This window comes from Lissotriton helveticus, chromosome 7 (assembly GCF_964261635.1).
Source record: "Lissotriton helveticus chromosome 7, aLisHel1.1, whole genome shotgun sequence".
Lineage (NCBI taxonomy): Eukaryota > Metazoa > Chordata > Amphibia > Caudata > Salamandridae > Lissotriton > Lissotriton helveticus.
In genome coordinates, this window is record NC_136068.1 from 1,263,591,638 (window position 1) to 1,263,611,755 (window position 20,118).

Genomic DNA, 20,118 nt, shown 5'->3' on the forward strand with positions numbered 1-20,118 from the left:
CCAGTAACCCGTTCCACTCGGTGGAAATCCGGGGGAGGGGCAGACGCTTCAGGAACTCCCTCTGGGCCTCCGCGGCGAGCCTGTCTCCCGCATAGAGGTCCGCATAGAAGCGTCCAAAAATAGCTGCCTTCGCTTCATCCCTGTGGTGTAATACACCCGCTTCATCCCGTATCCCTCCAATATATTCGCGTTCCCTCCTATCTCGCAATTGACGTGCCAAGTGCCGTCCCACCTTGTTCCCTCCGGAGTAAGACTGTCGCCCCAGCCTCAGCATCGTGAGCTCGGCCCTGTTGTTATAATGAGCCCTCAATTTCCCCCGCACCGCAGTCAGTGGTCGGAGGGTTATCCTCGAGGGATTGAGCTTATGAGCCTGTTCGAGGCGAGCCACTTCTGATTCCAGAGCCTCCCGGTCTTTACGCCGCTCCCTATTAAGATGTGCATTAAGGCCCAAACAGGTGCCCCTATTGGAAGCCTTAAATGCATCCCAGGTGTTAGCGACCGACGTATCAACAGCAGGATTAAGCTCAAAGAACTCCCTGATGGCCGCCCGCAAGGATTTATTGGAGGCATCATCCCTGATCACCGAGGCCGGAAAATACCATTTCCTCTGCCCTCCGCCCGTCGACGACCAACGGAGGCTAAGCACCAGCAAGCTGTGGTCCGATACCGAAAGCGGAAGAATGGTAGAATCCAGGACATCTCCCTTAAGGGCCTGACTGATAAAAATGTGATCCAGGCGGGAGTAGGAGTGATGTACGTGAGAGAAGTAAGTGTAATCCCTGGCAGTGGGGTGATAGAAGCGCCAACCATCCACCAATCCCAACTCCCCCACCTTCTGCTGCGTAGATGCTGAAAAAACCCCTGCCTCAGCCCTATGAATCCCAGAGCTATCCACCGACTTGTCCCATACCAAGTTGAAGTCCCCCAGGAGGAACAAGTGACCTTCAGCAAAGTCTCCCACTTTCTGTAATAATTCTTGGAGAAACTTATTCTGACCAGCATTAGGAAGATACACCACTACAAAGGAACACAGTCGCCCCTGAACAAGCCCTTTCACCATCAGCCAGCGGCCATCCTTATCATGCCGCACCTCTACGGGTTGGAAGTGCAATGCAGCGCGAAAGAGGAGCGCCACCCCTCTATGTTTCGTTGATGCCGAAGACCTATATATAAGGGGATATGCCTTATGCTTGAGACGTAGCTCGTCCCTGCGCGCCAAATGCGTCTCCTGAAGCCCCACAACATCCAGCTGATGATCCATCACATACTTCCACACCCTCTGCCGCTTCTGAGGTGAGTTGAGACCTTTAACGTTCCAAGACCCTATACTAACTGGCATGATGGAAAGGAACCCCCGAGCCCTCTACAAACACCTCTCCTGGACCCCTACCCGCACCCAGACCCCCCCCAGTCAGCGGCACAGAACCAACCCGTATCTGGGGACTAAACATGTCATAAGGAAAGGAACTTAGCGGAAGCGGGAACAGCAACGGCCAGGTCGACCTCCCCCCCCCCGGGAACCATCCCACAGCCCCCCCTCCAGCCCCAGGAGACCCATGTCAAAGTGGCCCATAGCAAGCACAGAGGCCATGATCAGACCAAAAACAGCGGCTGAGCCGGAGAGGTGGCACCAGCAGCAGAAGCCAAAGAATAACGCCTCTAGAGGAGACAACACCACACACACCCAGCAGGCACACACCACCACCATCCCACCCGACCCCTTCCCCACCCCACACAGAAAGAAAGAACAATGAAGAACGAAACCCAAAACAGTAACAATAAGAACGATACTCATCGTGACTTGAACGAAGCGTCCCAGAACAGTGCAGCGCACCATGAAGTCACTGGGAGGGGGTTGAGAGACCTCAAGATGATCTCCCAGGGCCACGGTCCGGGGTGTCTTCACCAAAGTACAATAGACCCCGGAACCTAAGAGGTCAGAGCCCCTCCGACGCCATCAGCGATAAAGGGGTCATGCCGCACCAGAGCTCTCCTGAGAGTCCACCAAGGTGGCGGAGGCCACCGACGCCACAGCAGCAACCCTCTCCTGCACCCTAGCTGTGCGATCCGGCCGCCCCCGATCCGGGGAAGGACCGACTCTGTGCCAGGAGGAAGAGCGACGCCTCCTCCTGGATGGCGAGGAGCGATTCTCCTGAGTGGACGTCACATCCTCCAGTCCCAAAAGCTCGGCCGCCGCCTGCAAAGAGCTCAGCTGCGCCAGTCGGTTCTGCCATCGGAAGATGATCCGGAATGGGTGTCCCCAAGAGTAAGAGATGTTGTTCTCCCGCAGGAAGGTGGTCACCGGACGGAACTCCCTCCGCTTCCGAAGAGTCGACGCAGCCAGATCCTGGTAAAGGAGCGGACGGTGGTCTCTAAACTGCAGGGAAGAGATGGTCCTAGCCTGCCGTAAGATACGCTCCTTCAGCTGATAGTCGTGCACACAGGCGAGAATATCCGGAGGTGGGCCCCCCCCTCGCCTGGGCAGCCCCACTCTGTGCACCCGGTCCATCCTCACTTCCTGCACGCCCTCATCATCCAGGATCTGCACGAACAGGGCCTGAACATATTCACGGAGGTCCCCCGCCTCTCCGCCCCACGGCACCGCTTTGATGCGGATGTTGTTCCGCCTGGAGCGGTTCTCCAAGTCCTCCGTGTGTGTTTGCAAGTCCAAATTCTGTTCCGTGAGGCGGATAATGTCTTGTTGCAGCTGGTGAACATCATTCGCCAAACTCAAATCGCGGTCCTCCAGCGCTGCCACACGTTCGCCGATCCCATCCACATCTCTTCTTACCTCCCGAAGGTCTGACGCCAATTGCGATCTGAGGTCAGAAATGTCCTCTTTAATGGAGGCAAAAAGCTCCGTCATGAAGGCCTTAGTAGCGGGCGCCTCGTCGTCCGACTGCTTCGAAGACCCACTAGCCCCCGGTGAGGCCGGCTGCTGAGAGTTCTTGGGGGCGCCATCCTTCCCGGGCCTCCCCTTGCGCAGCGCGTTGGACATCCCGACTGACTGATCACAGCACGTGGCCTGTAGCGCTCACCTCTCCAGAAACTCCCCGGCAGGAGCCGCAGAAGCCACAGACAGGGCCTTCAATCAACAGCGGCCACCCTCCTAAGCGGTCAGCACCAGGCCACAAGCACCCTCTCCCCAGTAGCGGTCGTTTGCAAGGGAGTGCAGCCGGTGCGGCAACCAACGTGGCCTCCAAGACAGGGAGGGGTGAGCAGCTACACCAGGACCCGTCCCCTGGACAACAGGCAAGCTCGGCGGCAACGCCCGAGGGCCCCAGTTCACAGTTCAAGCAGGAAAGCCCAGCCGGGCCGGCGCCACCAGAAAGGGCCCGAACAAAATGGCGCCGCGGCCTCCCCCGCTGATCACTGCCCTCCGGGGTCTCTCCGGCAAGGACTCGGCCTGTCCCGTCAATGCTCGTCAGTGCGGTGTTAGGACCCCCCGGCCAAGACTCAAGGTCCGGTGTCTGCTAGGCCGAAGGGTTAAGGCCAGTAGGGGCCCGTTGCGGCAAGGCCAATCCCGGGTCTGCGAATACCCAGGCAAGTCCCCGTGTCGGAGACCCAACAGCCGCGGCGATTCCTGCAGCCGTACCGCCCCCCCAGGCCCGGGGAGCGGGGACCGCCGTCCAAGAGTATCCCAGCCTCACCAGATGTCCCCGCTGCAAGGCGTCTACTCCGGGCTCGGTGCACCGCTTGCCGGACCTTCTCCGCAGCTCCAGCCCCGCACCACCGGCTCTTCACCTCAGCTCGACCCCGCCTCCAGACCTCAGCAGCTGGGCTCGACTCCCGCCGAGCGGTGGGTCGCGAGGGCGGAGCCTGTGTGCTCGCGCGGGACGCTCCTCATCCGCTCCGGCGCCACCTCCACCGTGGCCGGTCCCCTGATCACGAGAGGACGGCGCTTCACAGGCCCCAGCTCAACACCGCTCCGATAGCCGCCACAGGCACCCCGCCAGTCCGCCGAGTGCACCGGACGGTACCCCCGGCTGCCAGCGACCTCCGCCGCTCCTCGCACGCCTGTAGTGGCGTTTTGGACCCCGCTCTACGATGCTATGCAGAGTCGGCGTCGGAGAGGCTCTCAGAAGCGTCCTACTCCGACGCCATCTTGGCCACGCCCCCCCTTGTCTAGTTTTTTAACATAGTTGATGACTGCACCCCGTTTACATTTGTCATTGAGCCCAATAATGTTCAACGAAAGGATATGGTGGGACCTGTCTAGTAGTGGCTGCTACAGGGTGGTGTGTAGTGCAATGCACTGCTAAGTAGTCTAATATCAAGAACAGAACAGGGGGCTGCCATGTCAGCCAAGGAAAGCCTGAAAACAGATAGAAAGCTAAATATTGCATAGATACAAGACTAGATCAAAAACAGAAAGAAATACTAGGAAGTACAATGTAGGAAGTTGTCCTCTGCAAATATAGTCAGGAAAAACAAAGGACAACCAGAACAAATATTTTGGCACAGGAAGCACTGAGGAAGTGTCTTAAGTGAGAGATTACATAATTTTCCAAGCAGGGTCACCCTGCTAGGAATCAGTCAGCAGTTAATACATCTGAAACACATTTCCTGCACCAGCAAACTGACAATTTGACTGGACGAGTGAAGTTTATGATACACTACAATAATCATGATGTAATTATCACTTTCTCAGACTGTGCAGGAATTCGTGCAAGGAGATGCTGGTGCAATTTATGATTTCCAAATTACTATTCATAGCAAAGTCTGAAAAATGAGCAAGCATCTCTACTGTGGCTGACAATAAGATCTAGAAGAAAAAAATACTATTAGTATTACATGCTATTCAATAATAATAATAATAATAATAATAAACCACATTTGTAAAGCGCATAATCACCCGTAAGGGTCTCTAGGCGCTGGGGGCCGTCGGGAAGATTAAGCAAGCTATTGCCCAGAGTCACATGGCGCTGGGCTAATCTGCCGCCGGTGCCGGTGGATCGAACCGTGATCCCCAGATTCCGGAGTCAGTCGCCCTAGCCATAGCCGCAGCGCCACACCTCTTCCCAACCAGTTACCCCTTAAAAAACACAGTACCTACAATATTTCATCCTAGCAATCCGAACACAATACCCCCCAAAATCATCTGATATGCTAGAAGAAACCAGCCCCCAGTATCACAGACCAACTTATAGAAAGCAATATATGCGACACCACGTGTATCTGCCGGAAGACGTTTCTCATAAGTGAGCATGACTATGCAGAAGATAATATCAGCAAAATCACATGTCTGTTAATCCCTTTCTGGGCCAAACTCTGTTATCCTTTTTTGTTAGTAAGTCAAAAATGTCATTTTATCGAAAATAAAATCAATTGTAAATATTTCCACCACAACAAAAGCAAACGAGAAACTAAAATAACAAATTACAAAAATGACTATAGGTAGAAAACCAGTAGGTGACAGAAAAGCCAAAACATATGCTTAGTCACAACCATGGTCAACGAAGAATCAATAACAAGAGAATGATGAGATAATTTTATTAAAAAACAAGAATAGCAATACACACAATATGAACTGCTGATACTGATTTGAACAAGAAAGAAAACAAGTGATTAGATGTTGGGCGGTATATTTACATTTCGGTTTTGCATCTAATGCATCCCAAAGTTTTGTCACAGCCACCACTAACTGCAAGTTGTCGCCTCTTGTCACTTCTTGGTTTAGGAGTCTGATTATAAGTTTAACTTTGAGACTCTTTCTTTTCTCCAATGCCGTTCCTTCTTAAATGTAGAGGATGTGCACAATGGCTTCCACAGAGCAACCTCAGAAACAACAACATTTACAATGAATTGTGGGACTTTTTCGCAGCCACTATCTATGAAATGTGGCTGCAAAAACCTCGCCCACAGAAAAGTTGTCTGATAGTTTGTGTCAATGGACTGCTTAGACACACTTGTAGCTTATGCTCCATTTCTAAGCAGCTAAAAATCCAAGGTGTGTGAAGTCTCTCAAAGCGCGCTAGGTCTTCTAAGAGAGACTAATACTTATTATTTTTTTTTCTTTCACAGCATTTTAAGAGACTTTAGTGGGATGTTGGAAGCCCAGTCCTCTTTTACCCTTAGGTGGGATTTTGTCAAGTCAAGATGGTTTAGCCATAAATGACCAGACAGAAGTGATCCCTCTGGTGATTCTCTTAGGTGAAGTAATGTTGAATATAAAGTCGGAACTATAACCAGTACAATTTTGGGAATCGTGAACCTTAGGGCACAATGTGATGTACACTGAGATAGCAGAAATAACCGTCTTTCATTTTGAAAGTTTAAGTATCGAATATCTAAAGGGCTATACATTCTACTAGATCACACGCTCCCTGCATATGTTATGACTCGATAATTAATGTTCATAGAATTCCTTCCTTAGCAGCCCAGGCCTCCTGTAAAACATTCAGATAATTGTAGCTTGCCTAATGTTTTGGTATCCGCCCAGTACCCATACAAAGGCATAAGCCATATAATTGTACTTCTGTTCACAGTAATATTATGAAATATACACAAACACAGATATACATGTATGAACTTCGTAGGCCCTTTTGGGGTTGCGCCAATAGCAATGCATCATCAATATTTTGAAGCATGTGCTGGGTCACCAGTTTCAGAAGCAATGTTTCTCTTGATCAATTCACACCAATATTGATAGTTAACAAGCTGAACTATAGTGGAGCCATCAAACTACCCTGTCTCAAAACCAATGTGGCATACATTTTAATCAGACAACCTAGACCTGTCTCCTGCATTAACTAAAAACCACATATCTGTGCCATTCTACAAAATATCATAGTTTTGATTGTGATTTTGAATCTTCCAGTTTTCTAATTTCCTCCACAGAATATATTCACTCTGTCAAATGCTGCAGAGTAACCCAAGAAGTGAGCATACAGCAGCTTTCCTGGAGAATTGAGGGCCTGAATGTGTAAAGTGAGAATGTTGTCAATAGCGTCATTCCCCCTCTGGATGCCGATTTGGTAGCATGCTAACATATTAGGATCTTCCACCCAGGTTTTCTGGTGTTCCAACATCATTTTAGATAAGATATTTGAATCGGTATCCAACAAGCAATGAATCTATAGGTTCTGGGATTACTGGGATTGCATTTTCAAAGGTCAGATGTAAAGTTGATCCTTTCTAGGATTCAGGTGGGGTCCCTGAATTAACTATGCAGGAGTTCGATATAGTAAGTCATTTTGACCAAAAGAAGTTAAAGGAGTTCCATTCAGCCCAGTAGCGTTAAAATGATGGGCTTGGTTATGTCTGATTATTGTTAACTCCTTTTCACTTTATAGGGCAGTTATTTGTGTTGTTATCAGAACTCAAGGAACTGTGAAACAAGCTCACTGCTTCTTCAACTCACTGAGTTACCAGCACATTTTAAAGATTATCAAGAGACTTAATGAATCACCAAAACGTGTTCGAATCTTTATGTCATGTTAATGCAATTCTCTCCTGCCAACGGGAACACCTATAGATTTGTTTTGCATCATACGGAGCGTGTTTAATAATCCTTTTTTTACTATTTAATTTCAGTAATGTGGATAACTTTATAATTATATATGCATGACTACCTGAGACTTTTACATAAGTTTTCTTTTAGCATCTGCTCATAAGTAAACCATTTTGCCTTATGAAATATACCACTGTGGGGACTATGGTTCCGTTGTGTGCTTTGAGTTAACTTGGTTACTCTATCAGTTATAAACATAGTCCAATGAAGCAAGGTCATACTGGATATCAGTGTCTACCTCAGAAGCTGTGGCTAAGAGATAGTTCAATTTCCATTGCTTATAAAGGTTGTTTATTTGACATACCCATGACAGGCACGTAATTCAATGTAAGTCCTCTAACTTCCATAAAGCATAGAGTTCGTAAGGTACTGTGTGTTTTGCATGTCATTCAAAAATCACTTTAAGATTTTAAAGCTATTTTGCATTTGTAAAACTTGTGATTCTAGCACTTTAAGATATTTGTATTTCTGAATGAAGAATAGTATGATCTTACCTTCTTTAGTGCATACTCCAGCTCCATTAGCTGGTAAGCAGGATTCACAGCCACCTTGTAGCATGAAATAAATAACAAAGGCGAATATCATTACAAACAGACACCGAGCAAGCAAAGTAAATATAGGCAGCTATCAAAGGTAAGGCATTCAGCACAAAGAGCAGACCAACACCAAGCAGTAGAGTTACATAATGATTTGTATCCCCATCAGTAAACTCCTGTATTCCTTATTCTCTCCACCTGCCATATGCTCCTGGCATATTAGAGCCCGACCCTCTGGCCGCTTCTCTCATTGCACCTCCACTCTGCCCTACCTGGGGAAAGCCTTCTGGTCCCAGTCTTTCCACCTGGCTGTTGTCCCACGATGCGCTGGGACGGTATTTTCTACGTTTTTCCCATCCCAGATGGTGCTTCCCCTCAACCGTACCAGGCAGAATCCCAAGGATTTCTCAGTTTCATCAACCTCTTCTGGACCCTTGCCCATTCCCTCTCCCACCTAAGGAATCCAGGTCTCCTTGGGTTTCTGCCCACCTCCCAATTTTTCTTTCCACTACTGTATTGCTCCCTTGTCATGAAGCCTCACAATAAACCTGTTCGACCCACTGGACACCTTGGTCCACCAGAATACTCAGTAACCCACACTCTAATGAGGGAAAGACACCTGAGCGCACCACCCACTCCAACGCAGCCAGAGGCTTCATACCACCACCTAAATCATTGCAGCCTGGTATGAGGTGGAGAGTTGGCTGAGAATGAGTCGGAAAGAAGACGGTCATGGGATACTCACTGACCTCTATCATCTGCCTTTTCTACATGGAAGGGGGATGAAATTTACCATCCAGTTTTTCAGTTGGTTCTGATCCTAAATGGGCAACTGCTAAGGAACATTTGTAACCGCCAAGACTGAATCTCCTCGCTATGCTTTTGTGTACCCTTTGCTCCCTCTTTGTCTCTTTACTATAATATTTAGAAACCTCCTGACCCCACTTAACGACTCATCTTGTATACTCCACTCACTTGAAGGGACATTTTCTACATATTTGCATTATATGTCATGGTCTTAATTTACCACGTCTTGTATTATAAATCATATTACGCTGTTTAATTCAATCACAGTATATCACATTACTTTTTAGGCTTGTATGAAACTTCCTTTGTGAACCACAGCCACCCACTGGGTCTTGTTCACACTATGTAAAACTGCTGAAAAATAAATAAGTAGAATCAAAATGCAGTGGAGCTGCTCCTTTCCCTACGCCAATCTCTTTGTAAAGGGACGGCATGGCAGTAACCAGGGGAGATGTACATCAGATATTTCCATTACACATTTGACACAATACTGTCTCTAACTGGAAGAGGGTGTATCCTCCAGCAGGACACACTGAACAGTTAGAACACTTTTCCCTGTGAATTCCCTTGGCTTCACGGTGAGGGCAGCTGAACTGTGCTTCCACAGGAATTCTTGTCTTTTCAGTGTAGGGTGTCAGAGACTTGTGTAAATCAGTCTATAGGAAATGTTACATAAGACAATGAGAGTTGCAGGGTAGGAATTACATCACCCATACTAGAAGTTAGTATATTTTAAATGAGAGTCTGGTAATGATTGTAACTCATGAACTGCAAGTAGAAGGAACTCTGTGACAAAAGCAGTAACCCACAGAGCTTTCCACACAAAAAACTGTTCTGTGATCTGTTTGGTGCATGTTTTTTTGCAGCAGGTATATTAACCCTCTGCACTACTTTTTGATTTGTCAAAATTGCTACTAGACAAAACTCCATCTCTCTCCAGAGGAAACATTAATCACCAGACTTATCTTGACAATTTTATTCTTGCTTTAACACTGCTTGACACAAAAGGAACTGGCAGCAAGGGGTTTTAAACTCATACATTTCTTCAATAGAGGGCGCCCCTTAGCTCAGCGCCAGATATGGCTGCACCTGTCACACCACCCTAAAGTTGGCCCTGTCTGTGCATCTGCATATATTGTATTTTTTATGTGTATTTGTTTCAACAAAAGGTACTTAACCAAAACCTGTGAGGCAGGAAAAGGTTTTTCTCATGCTAGCTTTGCTGCACTGTGGTAATAAACTCGACTTTAACCTTTGCACTGTAGTTATAAAGGTATGAATGTTTATTATTACAGTTGCTCTAAATAGCGTGAAAATTAGGCCATATTTATTTACACCGCCATGTCACAAATATATATATATATATATATATATATATGTATATATATATATATATATATATATATATATATCAAACACACGAAGAGTTTTCCCCCTTAGAAGAGCCACACCAGCAGTTAGGTACAAATCCGTTTATTAACAGAAAGCTGCAGCAAAGCGGAGGAAAAACCACCAAAGTTATAGTTTGCCTTCAAATCTGCCTGACGCGTTTCATACTCCACGAGCATTTCTTCAGAGGCAAGGCGTCCATGCACAGTCATTCGCTAGTGTTCCTTATATTCATTACACCTGCCCAAGTGGGCGTCGGCTCTCGCAGAGCCTGATGGTGTTTGTAGTTCCACCAACTTACTCTGATGCTCCGGACAAATATTAATCCACAGTGGGTCTGGGGGTGTTCCAAGCTCACGCTGTACTGCACAATAGTCTCTCTGAAAACGACCTTTCTGCCAACTGCCGTCAGTCGTGAGCTTGGAACACCCCCAGACGGAGCATCACAGTAAGTTGGTGGAACTACAAACACCATCAGGCTCTGCGAGAGCCGACGCCCACTTGGGCAGGTGTAATGAATATAAGGAACACTAGCGAATGACTGTGCATGGACGCCTTGCCTCTGAAGAAATGCTCGTGGATTATGAAACGCGTCAGGCAGATTTAAAGGGAAACTATAACTTTGGTGGTTTTTCCTCCGCTTTGCTGCAGCTTTCTGTTAATAAACGGAATTGTACCTAACTGCTGGTGTGGCTCTTCTAAGGGGGAAAACTCTTCGTGTGTTTGATAAATACAGCTGGTCCCGGCCGTGGAAGAAGCCCTACCGCGTTGATGCGGTGTCTGCTGCAGTCACCCGACGGACGGCAGTTGGCAGAAAGGTCGTTTTCAGAGAGACTATTGTGCAGTACAGCGTGAGCTTGGAACACCCCCAGACCCACTGTGGATTAATATTTGTCCGGAGCATCACAGTAAGTTGGTGGAACTACAAACACCATCAGGCTCTGCGAGAGCCGACGCCCACTTGGGCAGGTGCAATGAATATAAGGAACACTAGCGAATGACTGTGCATGGACGCCTTTCCTCTGAAGAAATGCTCGTGGAGTATGAAACGCGTCAGGCAGATTTGAAGGCAAACTATAACTTTGGTGGTTTTTCCTCCGCTTTGCTGCAGCTTTCTGTTAATAAACGGAATTGTACCTAACTGCTGGTGTGGCTCTTCTAAGGGGGAAAACTCTTCGTGTGTTTGATAAATACGGCTGGTCCCGGCCGTGGAAGAAGCCCTACCGCGTTGATGCGGTGTCTGCTGCAGTCACCCGACTGACGGCAGTTGGCAGAAAGGTCGTTTTCAGAGAGACTATAGTGCAGTACAGCGTGAGCTTGGAACACCCCCAGACCCACTGTGGATTAGTATTTGTCCGGAGCATCACAGTAAGTTGGTGGAACTACAAACACCGACGCCCACTTGGGCAGGTGTAATGAATATAAGGAACACTAGCGAATGACTGTGCATGGACGCCTTGCCTCTGAAGAAATGCCCGTGGAGTATGAAACGCGTCAGGCAGATTTGAAGGCAAACTATAACTTTGGTGGTTTTTCCTCCGCTTTGCTGCAGCTTTCTGTTAATAAATGGAATTGTACCTAACTGCTGGTGTGGCTCTTCTAAGGGGGAAAACTCTTTGTGTGTTTGATATATATATATATATTTGTGTGTGTGTGTAAAAGTTCTGCCTTAAAACAACAAGGCCCTATTTTTAGGTCTCCCCTCAGCAGCGCGCATGCGCTGCTCTAGGAGGGCCTTTAGCCATCGGTCTTCACTTATCATGCACTGGACTCGTGCTTGTGGCGGCATCCACCTTGCAGGAGCGAGCAGCGGCGCGCCACAAGCACGAGTGCAGTGCTTTAAAAGTGAGGACTGCGCGCGCACACTCGCACCACCAGGCGGACACCTTGCTTCAGCCCCTCCGTGTACGCCGCCCTGCTTAGGTACCAGCTTGGATCTTCCTAGACAGTGCCCTACAGGTCCGCCCAGCCTTTCTCTGCTTCCATTGCCACAGTATCCACCTCTGGCTGGGACACACATACTGGCCCCCTCACGGTAGATCTAAGGGCTCGTGTGAACACAGCCCTGCTGGGAAAGAAGAGGCTTCTCATTTTAATCTGAGCCGGCAAAACGAGCATATTTTAACCCATTCGGCTGCTAAAAGAAATGAAACTCTAATTTTGTTATGTTGTTGTTTTAAACCTATACGAATTTCACTGCTTTACTGGTGTAGTTCGTTCGATTCATGGACTGAATGGAGACCACTTTAAGAAGCACTTAGATTTCTGAGTATTTAGAGCACACTCACTTCATGGTAAATATGTGTTCACAAAATGTGAGTTTCTTTAAAACTCCATGCGCAACAGGTACTCGTGAAAATGTTCCCAGCAGGTGCGTAATGTGTGTTTTTTAAAGTATCTCTTTTAGATATTATGGGCAAAAGATACCATAGCGGAAAGAGTTCCCAAATTTTGATACCGTGCATGCATTTTTCAGTATACATCAACAGTAATCGTATAACGCGTAACACATGAGTGGCATGTGCCTTTCTAAATGTGAATAGGTCATTCATAGTGTACCTGGAGGGCCCATCTTCTCGCACACATACAGTGCCAATGTGTTCATACAATACATACACGAGATGGCCACGCAGTGCAGAGGGGTCCCTTTAAGACGAGACTTTTGGGATTACAGAAAAGGGGATGACAAAGGATGCAGCTCAAGAAGCACATTTTATCCTACCTATGAGATGCAGATTAAAAAGCATCTGATCCCGTGTGTAGTAATAAATGTGCTTAGAAATATATGTGTAGTAATATATGTTTCTAATAATATATATGTGTTGTAACATATGTGTGTAGTGTATATGTGTACTATACATGTGTAGAATATGCAAGGGCCCACGGACTGTTTCGTTCTTATTCAATGCTTCACATTTAGCAGAAATACAGCATCCATTGCGTTGCTTATGTCAGTGTGTAACAATGTCTTCCCTCAGGTCATATCTACAGGGTCTCAGCGGCCCATCACAAGTGAAGCTCAACAGACAAGCAATAGGTCTCGCCTTTGAGACCTTATAAGTGTTTAGCCATGCAACAGTTACTTATAAGGTCCCAAAGGCGATACCTGTTGGCTATGCCAATGCTTGTTATGTTATTCATGCAGTTTTGAGATAACCTTGAAGTACAACCTCATCAAATCTCATGCAGTCGTCTGCCTGGCGGGGCCTAAGCACCAAAACATTTGTTCTAATCACATAATTAGAATATGAATGTATTGGTGCCAAAGTGCTGAAATTAAGCTCTTAGATCCCTTACAGGACTAAAGCAACAACTAGAGCAACATTGGCAAACTTGTGTGATGTCTGTACATAGGTGGCCTGCGTGATATAGTGATTTATTGACAGTTTATTAATAACTGCTGTACATGACTGATTGTATGTCAGTAAACAATAAAAGTGCAGCTAGTATCTCTTACCAGAATGATGCCGGCTTGGGCTGTGGCAAACTGCATCAAAACCCACTCATAGCTGTTAGGTCCCCACATCCCCAGGCGGTCACCCCGCTGAAAGCCCACGGCAAGCAGCCCTGCTGCTAACTCGCCCACCTAATAAAAAAAACACAAGATTATAAGAAAACTAGATATTGCTCACACACAGCCAGCACAGGACTCAGTTCACAGAAAATGTCAAAACGACAGCACTGGGCCCTACTAACATAAAAAGGCACACAGGCCACTGTATTATTCAGAGAGACGTCTCAAGAAGAGCATGGCACTGCCCGCAAATTCCAAAGTTTCGCTTTTGCCAAGTATGACTTGTATGCATAACCACTGCAAGCATTGTTGAACACCCAATCACAACAAGATTAGTAGTCCAGCAATATTTTAGGGCTTTATTATCTTGTTCTTTGAACATGAATATTTCATTTCTAGTTGGGTAAAAAGAAAACTGATAAGGGCTAGACCAGAGATTTTTAACCTTTTGACTTCTGGGGACCCCCACTTAATCATTACTGGAGTCTGGGAACCCTCACTCAATCATTATTGAAAGCCGGGGACCAAATTGAGTCATTATTGGCACGCAGGGACCCCGGCATAAGCAACTTTGATGCCTTAAACGGCAAAACATTAAAACAAAAATACGTAAACAAGAATTATTTATTTATTTATTTATTTATTCAAAGTTTTATATAGCGCGAACAAGATCCTTACAGATATCAGAGCGCTTCACAATGACAGGGTAGGGGACGTAGGAGTGAACAGCGATAATGGAAGCAGTATAATAGTCACTGACATAGTAGGATAAAAATAACATACATCAAGCATATCAATATACAAACCAATGACTTAGTGTAGAGAGAACACTGAGAGGGGGCATCGGGAGAGTGAATCAGTATACCAAAGTGTATCATATATTGGTCGGTATTAAGAGAGTAGCGTAATAATGTCCCCCATCAAGTAGGAGTATAGTGCCAAAGGACCAGGTGGACAGAGATACAGAGCAATGCAGAGTCTCTAATCCTGCACCTATAAAGTTCAGGAGATCTTGGCCAGAAGAATGGTTTTCACCTCTTTCTTGAAGAGTGCAGTGGAGGAGATAAGCCTGATTTCAGGAGGGAGCGCATTCCAGATCCTGGGTGCCATTCCTGAGAAGGAGCGCTTGTATGTTTTCTCTTTCCGGAATCTACGAGGTTTCAGGAGTAGATTTTTTGTACTTCTATTGGATCTCGAACCTCCTGATATAGACAACTTTTGAGCGAGGTAATTGGGTGCATTGTGGTGCACGGCCGCGTGTGTCATAACTGCAATTTTTAGCTGTATTCTAGCTTCAAAAGGCAGCCATTTTAGGGACTTTAAGTCTGGGGATATATGCGAGTGTTTTCTTGAGCCAGTAATGAGTCTCGCGGCAGCGTTCAGGGAGGCCCTTAAGGGTGCTGTTGTGGATAGCGGGAGTCCGCTGAGGGCCACCATTCCGTAGTCTATTCGAGGGATGACTATAGCTTGTACAGCAGTTTGGAAGTCTTTGGCAGGGAGGAAAGGTTTAATTTTCCTTAGTGTGTTGATTTGGAAATTAGCTCCTTTTGTGGCTTTGCTAACGTGCTGCTGCATGTTGAGCTTGGCGTCAAGTGTGATGCCTAGGGATTTCGCCGAATCCACGATGGTAGGTTGGACATTGAGTGCTGATAGATTATTGAGCCAGGTTTGGGTGGTGGAAATTTTCGCCGGGGGTGAGATGAGTAGGAACTCAGTTTTCAGAGCATTTAGTTTGAGGTGATTATCGGCCAGCCAAGATTGAGTGTTAATAAGTGTGGAGTTCAGATGATTGATATCTTCCGGGGATTGTAGCTTTAGGTAAAGTTGTGTGTCGTCGGCGTACATATGGAATTGAACATTGGATGCTTGGAGCAAGGTGGCGAGCGGTTCCATGACGAGGTTGAACAGTGTGGGGGAGAGGGAGGATCCTTGTGGAACACCTAGATCTGCAGGCACAGGTATAGATAGCACATTGTCGATCTTGAACTTCTGAGACCGGTTGTGAAGGAAGGAAGAAAACCATTTGAGAACAGTTCCAGATAGACCCATTCTAGTGCTTAGCAGCTCCAGCAAGTTCTCATGTTTGACCGTGTCAAATGCTGAAGAGAGGTCAAGAAGGATGAGGAGGCAGGACTCATTTCGATCAAGAATTTGGAGGGCGTCATCAATTATGTGTGTCATAGCTGTTTCCGTGCTATGTTTCGCTCGGAAGCCTGATTGATGAGGGTTGAGGAGGTCAAATTGATCAATGTGTTTTGTTAGTTGGAGTTGGACACATTTCTCCAGCAGTTTGGCCAGGGTGGGGATGTTGGTGATGGGTCGGTAATTGTTTAGGTCAGACGGATCAGCTGTAGGTTTCTTGAGTATAGGCGTGACTTGCCCCACCTTGAGGGAGTCTGGCATAAGGCCTTGTTGTAGGGAGCTATTGACGATTTTGGTCCAGAGAGGGAGGAGCAAGGGGATGAAGTATTTTACCGCATTAGCAGGTAGGGGGTCTGTGAGGTGATTAGAGGGCTTCAAGGTGCAGAGCAGTTTGTGTATTGCTTCTTCCGAGTAGGTATCGAAGTACAGCCAGGATGCCTTGTTTTTAGGTTGATTGTTAGACATTCTGGTGTGGTTGGGGAATCGGCTTACATCCATGATGAGGTCATTTCTTATGTTGTCAGACTTTAGCTTAAAGAAAGCAGAGAAGGCTTCACAGTGTGGGGTGTCGCTTGTTGTGCTGTTTGATTGTAAGGGTTGTGTCTTTGTTTGTGTCTTGATTAGTTCGAACAGCTTTCTTGGCCTGTTTTTTGCTTGGTCCAACTGGCGGCTAAAGAAGTCCGACTTTGTGCGCTTTATTTTCCTGAAGTAGGCATTTCTCTTGTTCTTAAGCCTTTTGAGATGCAGTGCTGAAGGGTTCGATCTCCAGGTGCGCTCTGCCATTCGCATAGTACGCCTGTCGTCATTGAGTCTATCGTCATACCAGGGGTTAGAAATTTTGGTGGAGACTCTCTTCAGTTGCAGTGGGGCGACTTCATTGACTATTGTATTCATAGAGTCAAGGTAGTGGTCGGTCAGTGATTGAACATCCGAGGCACCTGAGGGGGGAAGGAGGAGATTGCCGATGTGTGGAGGCAGGGTAGAGGGGTTAAGATTCTTCATGTCCCTTTTCCATGTTTTGGATTTGATTGGTTGAGCTGGGTTAGGTTTAACTTTTTCGTTGATAAAGAAGATGATAATGTGGTGATCTGACCAGTCGCACGGTTGTATCGCCTCCAGTTGTGTAGAGTTCTCTTTGGCGATGATGAGATCAAGTATAGAGCTTTTGTCGTGTGTTGGTCTATCGCATATTTGGGTGAGGTCAAGCGCATTAAGGAAAGTTTTGAGACTATTCACCACTGTGTCTTTCTGATCGTTCCAGTGGAGATTGAAGTCGCCCAGGTAGACTTGGGTGGTCTGCCGACCAGCATTGGAAGTGATCATGTCCATGAATTGTTGGGTGAATATGAGGTTGTCCCCAGGCGGGTGATAGATGAGATGTAAAGCACAAACTTGTTTGCCCTCGCTGGTGATGTCGAGGCAGAGGAGTTCACAGGAGGAAAGGGAGGGGGAGTTGACTTTAGTAACGGAGAGGTTGCTCCTAAAAATGCATGCAATTCCCCCGCCCGTTTTGCCAGGGGACCTGTCTAGCCTAATGATGTGATAATTAGGGGGGACTAGTATGTCCATAATCGGGGTAGAGGCTTCTGTAAGCCATGTTTCCGTTAGAATGGCTAGGTCCAGATCCATACCTGAGACGACATCAGCGATGTTGGAGGAGTGTCTCTGGGCCGATCTGCAATTGAGTAGGATGCATTTGAGTTTGGGAGAGAGAAGGGTGGTCGAGCTTTCTAGGGTGAGTGGAACTTTTCTGAGGTTGTTAGGGACGGAACCTCTGTTGTTGAGTGTTGGGAGCCTCAGAGAGTTTGTAAGAATTGTGGGTATGGGGATGTGTGTGTTGGATCTGTGTTTTACCGGACCAGGGCCATAAGAGCGTAGGAGAGAGCATATGTCGCGGTCCGACAGTGGGGTGAGGACACGACGGGGGCGCTGGGAGTTATTGCGAACGGGGATAGTCGGCCAGCGCGGGTGTCGTTGGAGGCGATGGTATGTAGGGAGGGTGCGTCGTTTGTAGGGTAGAGGGCAGGTGGGAGGTAGACTGGGCTGTGAGGAGAGAAGGTCTTTAATTGCGTGGACATCTTTTTTGATTTGTAGAATATCCTCTTTGACTTGTTGGAGGGTGGATAAAGTCAGGTCAGGAGGTGGATTGGGGATGGGGTTGGTGGTGAGAGCTATTGGTGACTGGTTGAGTAGTGAGCTGGAGAGCGGGCAGGGTATCGAGGGGGGGGATATGCTAGCGTTGCTGGGAGGTTCTGCGGTGCTAATGAGTGGGATGGCATTCAATGTGTGGGCGTGTTTGTGGGCGAGGGGTGTGGGTGACGTAGGCGGTGAAGGCGGTGGGTGGGAGGCATAGGTAGTGCCGTCAGTGAGAGACGGTGCTGGTGAGTAGAAGAGTGAGTGAAGGCTGAGGACAGTGGGGGAGACAGGAGGGTAGTGAGGGCTGAGAATAGGAGGTAGGAGAGAGGGGGATGCTAAGGTAGGGGAGGCGGTATGTTCTGTATGTTTTGTTGGGAGGGTGAGAGTGTCGTGGGTGGGAGTGGGGAGGGGGCTGGGGAGGGAGAGGTGTCCACTGTGGGGGGGATGGGGGGGGGTGGATAAGCTCCGAATGGTGGTGTGATCCGGTGGTGGCGTGTTGTGGGTGATAGTTGTTATGTCAGGTGTGACAGTGTCGTGGGTGAGAGTGGGGAGGGAGCTGGGGAGGGAGAGGGGTCTGCCGTAGGGGGGATGGGGGGGGGTGGATAAACTCCGAGCGGTGGTGTGTTCTGATGGTGGCGTGTTGTGGGTGGGGGTTGTTATGTAAGGGGGAGAGGGATGGGGGGGTATGAGTGGGGGTAAAAGGGGGCAAGTTAGTGGGGCGGTAAGTATAGGAGGTGGAGACATTAGTGACTGTTCTTGGGGAGTGTGGGGCGTTAACAGCAGGTGGGCCATTTACTGGGGTGTTGGGGGTAGAGGTGTTGTAGGTGGGGGCTGCGACGTCAGGGGTGATAGTGCTGGTGGAGTTCTGGGTGTGGGTCCGCAGCTTGGAGAGTTGCTCTTTGAACTTGGGGAACAGGTTGTCTAGTAGTTCCAGGTTCTTGTCCGTGGATTGAATTAGGACAATCCCGTTGTTGTAGATAGTAATGGTAGCCCTGCTAGGGAAGAGGTGGGAAGGTGTGATAGAGAGAGTTAGGCCATGAGTTGTTTTCCTGGTGGCGGCGACGGTGAGTAGGGTTAGGAACACTTTTCTCCATTGGGCTCTGCGTGAGGTGTGGAAGATGATATCAGTATTCTGGGCTCCATTGCCCTGTGAGAAGTAGGAGTCGGCAAAGGGTGTGTCAGGGTGCGACCTCAGGAAGTTATGTTTAAAACGTTTAGTGGCTTTTTTGGTGAGGGTGGAAGGGTAGTTAATTCTAAACGTGTGCTTGCCATTGAGTTCCATATTAGAAAGGCTGTGATGTTGGGTGTGGGAGATAGAACGACAATAACAACTGTCGGCCGTTGGCAGAGGAGTGACACTAGTGAGTGACCAAAAGTATAAGAAGTAGAAGTCAGTGCATCCAGGAACAAACAGTGCGAAGGTGCAACTTACATAATGTATCCTATATGCGAGGTAGCAGTCAGCTTACACCATGTACAAGATATGAGAGGTAGAACAGGTTAGGTGGAATCAAATTTACCCATCAGAGTGTACGAGGTAGCAGCGGTGTAGTCTAGGTGTAGAAAGTGGCTGGGTGCAGCTAACTTGAATAAACGAAGTGAATGAGGTAGAAGTGATCAGTGCAACATCGCGAAGTAGCTGACATCGAAGAACTAAATAAAAGAGGTAGCGAACATTGAATGATAGGAAAAAGTTAAATGGGTGCAGTTTACGCAGAATGTATAGAATACTCGTAGAGGTATAAACTGCAATATAGGGCGGTCACTTAATCACACGAAGATACATATACAATACAAATACAAATACTAATATAATACTAACAGAGTGTAGGTGCAGATAGAGGCTGCTTGAGTCATATATGTATAGAATACTCGTAGAGGTATAAAGCTGCAATATAGGGCGGTCACTTAATCACACGAAGATACATATACAATACAAATACAAATACTAATATAATACTAACAGAGTGTAGGTGCAGATAGAGGCTGCTTGAGTCATAAGTGACACTAGTGAGCATCCAAAAGAAATATGAGGTAGCGATCGGTGCATTACCTGTGAAGAAACAGTGTCATAGGTGCCG

At 47.4% G+C, this 20,118-nt stretch overlaps 1 protein-coding gene across 1 annotated transcript in view; it reads right to left on the reverse strand.

Moving 5' to 3' along the window:
- Positions 1-20,118, reverse strand: part of ACSF2 (acyl-CoA synthetase family member 2) — a 795,127-nt gene that overhangs the window by 525,462 nt on the left and 249,547 nt on the right. Inside the window, exons 3-4 of the mRNA XM_078654457.1 lie at positions 13,703-13,831; positions 8,008-8,061 (exon numbers count right to left, since the gene is read on the reverse strand). Coding sequence (XP_078510583.1) covers positions 8,008-8,061; positions 13,703-13,831 — 183 coding nt within the window. The remainder of the gene's footprint in view (positions 1-8,007; positions 8,062-13,702; positions 13,832-20,118) is intronic.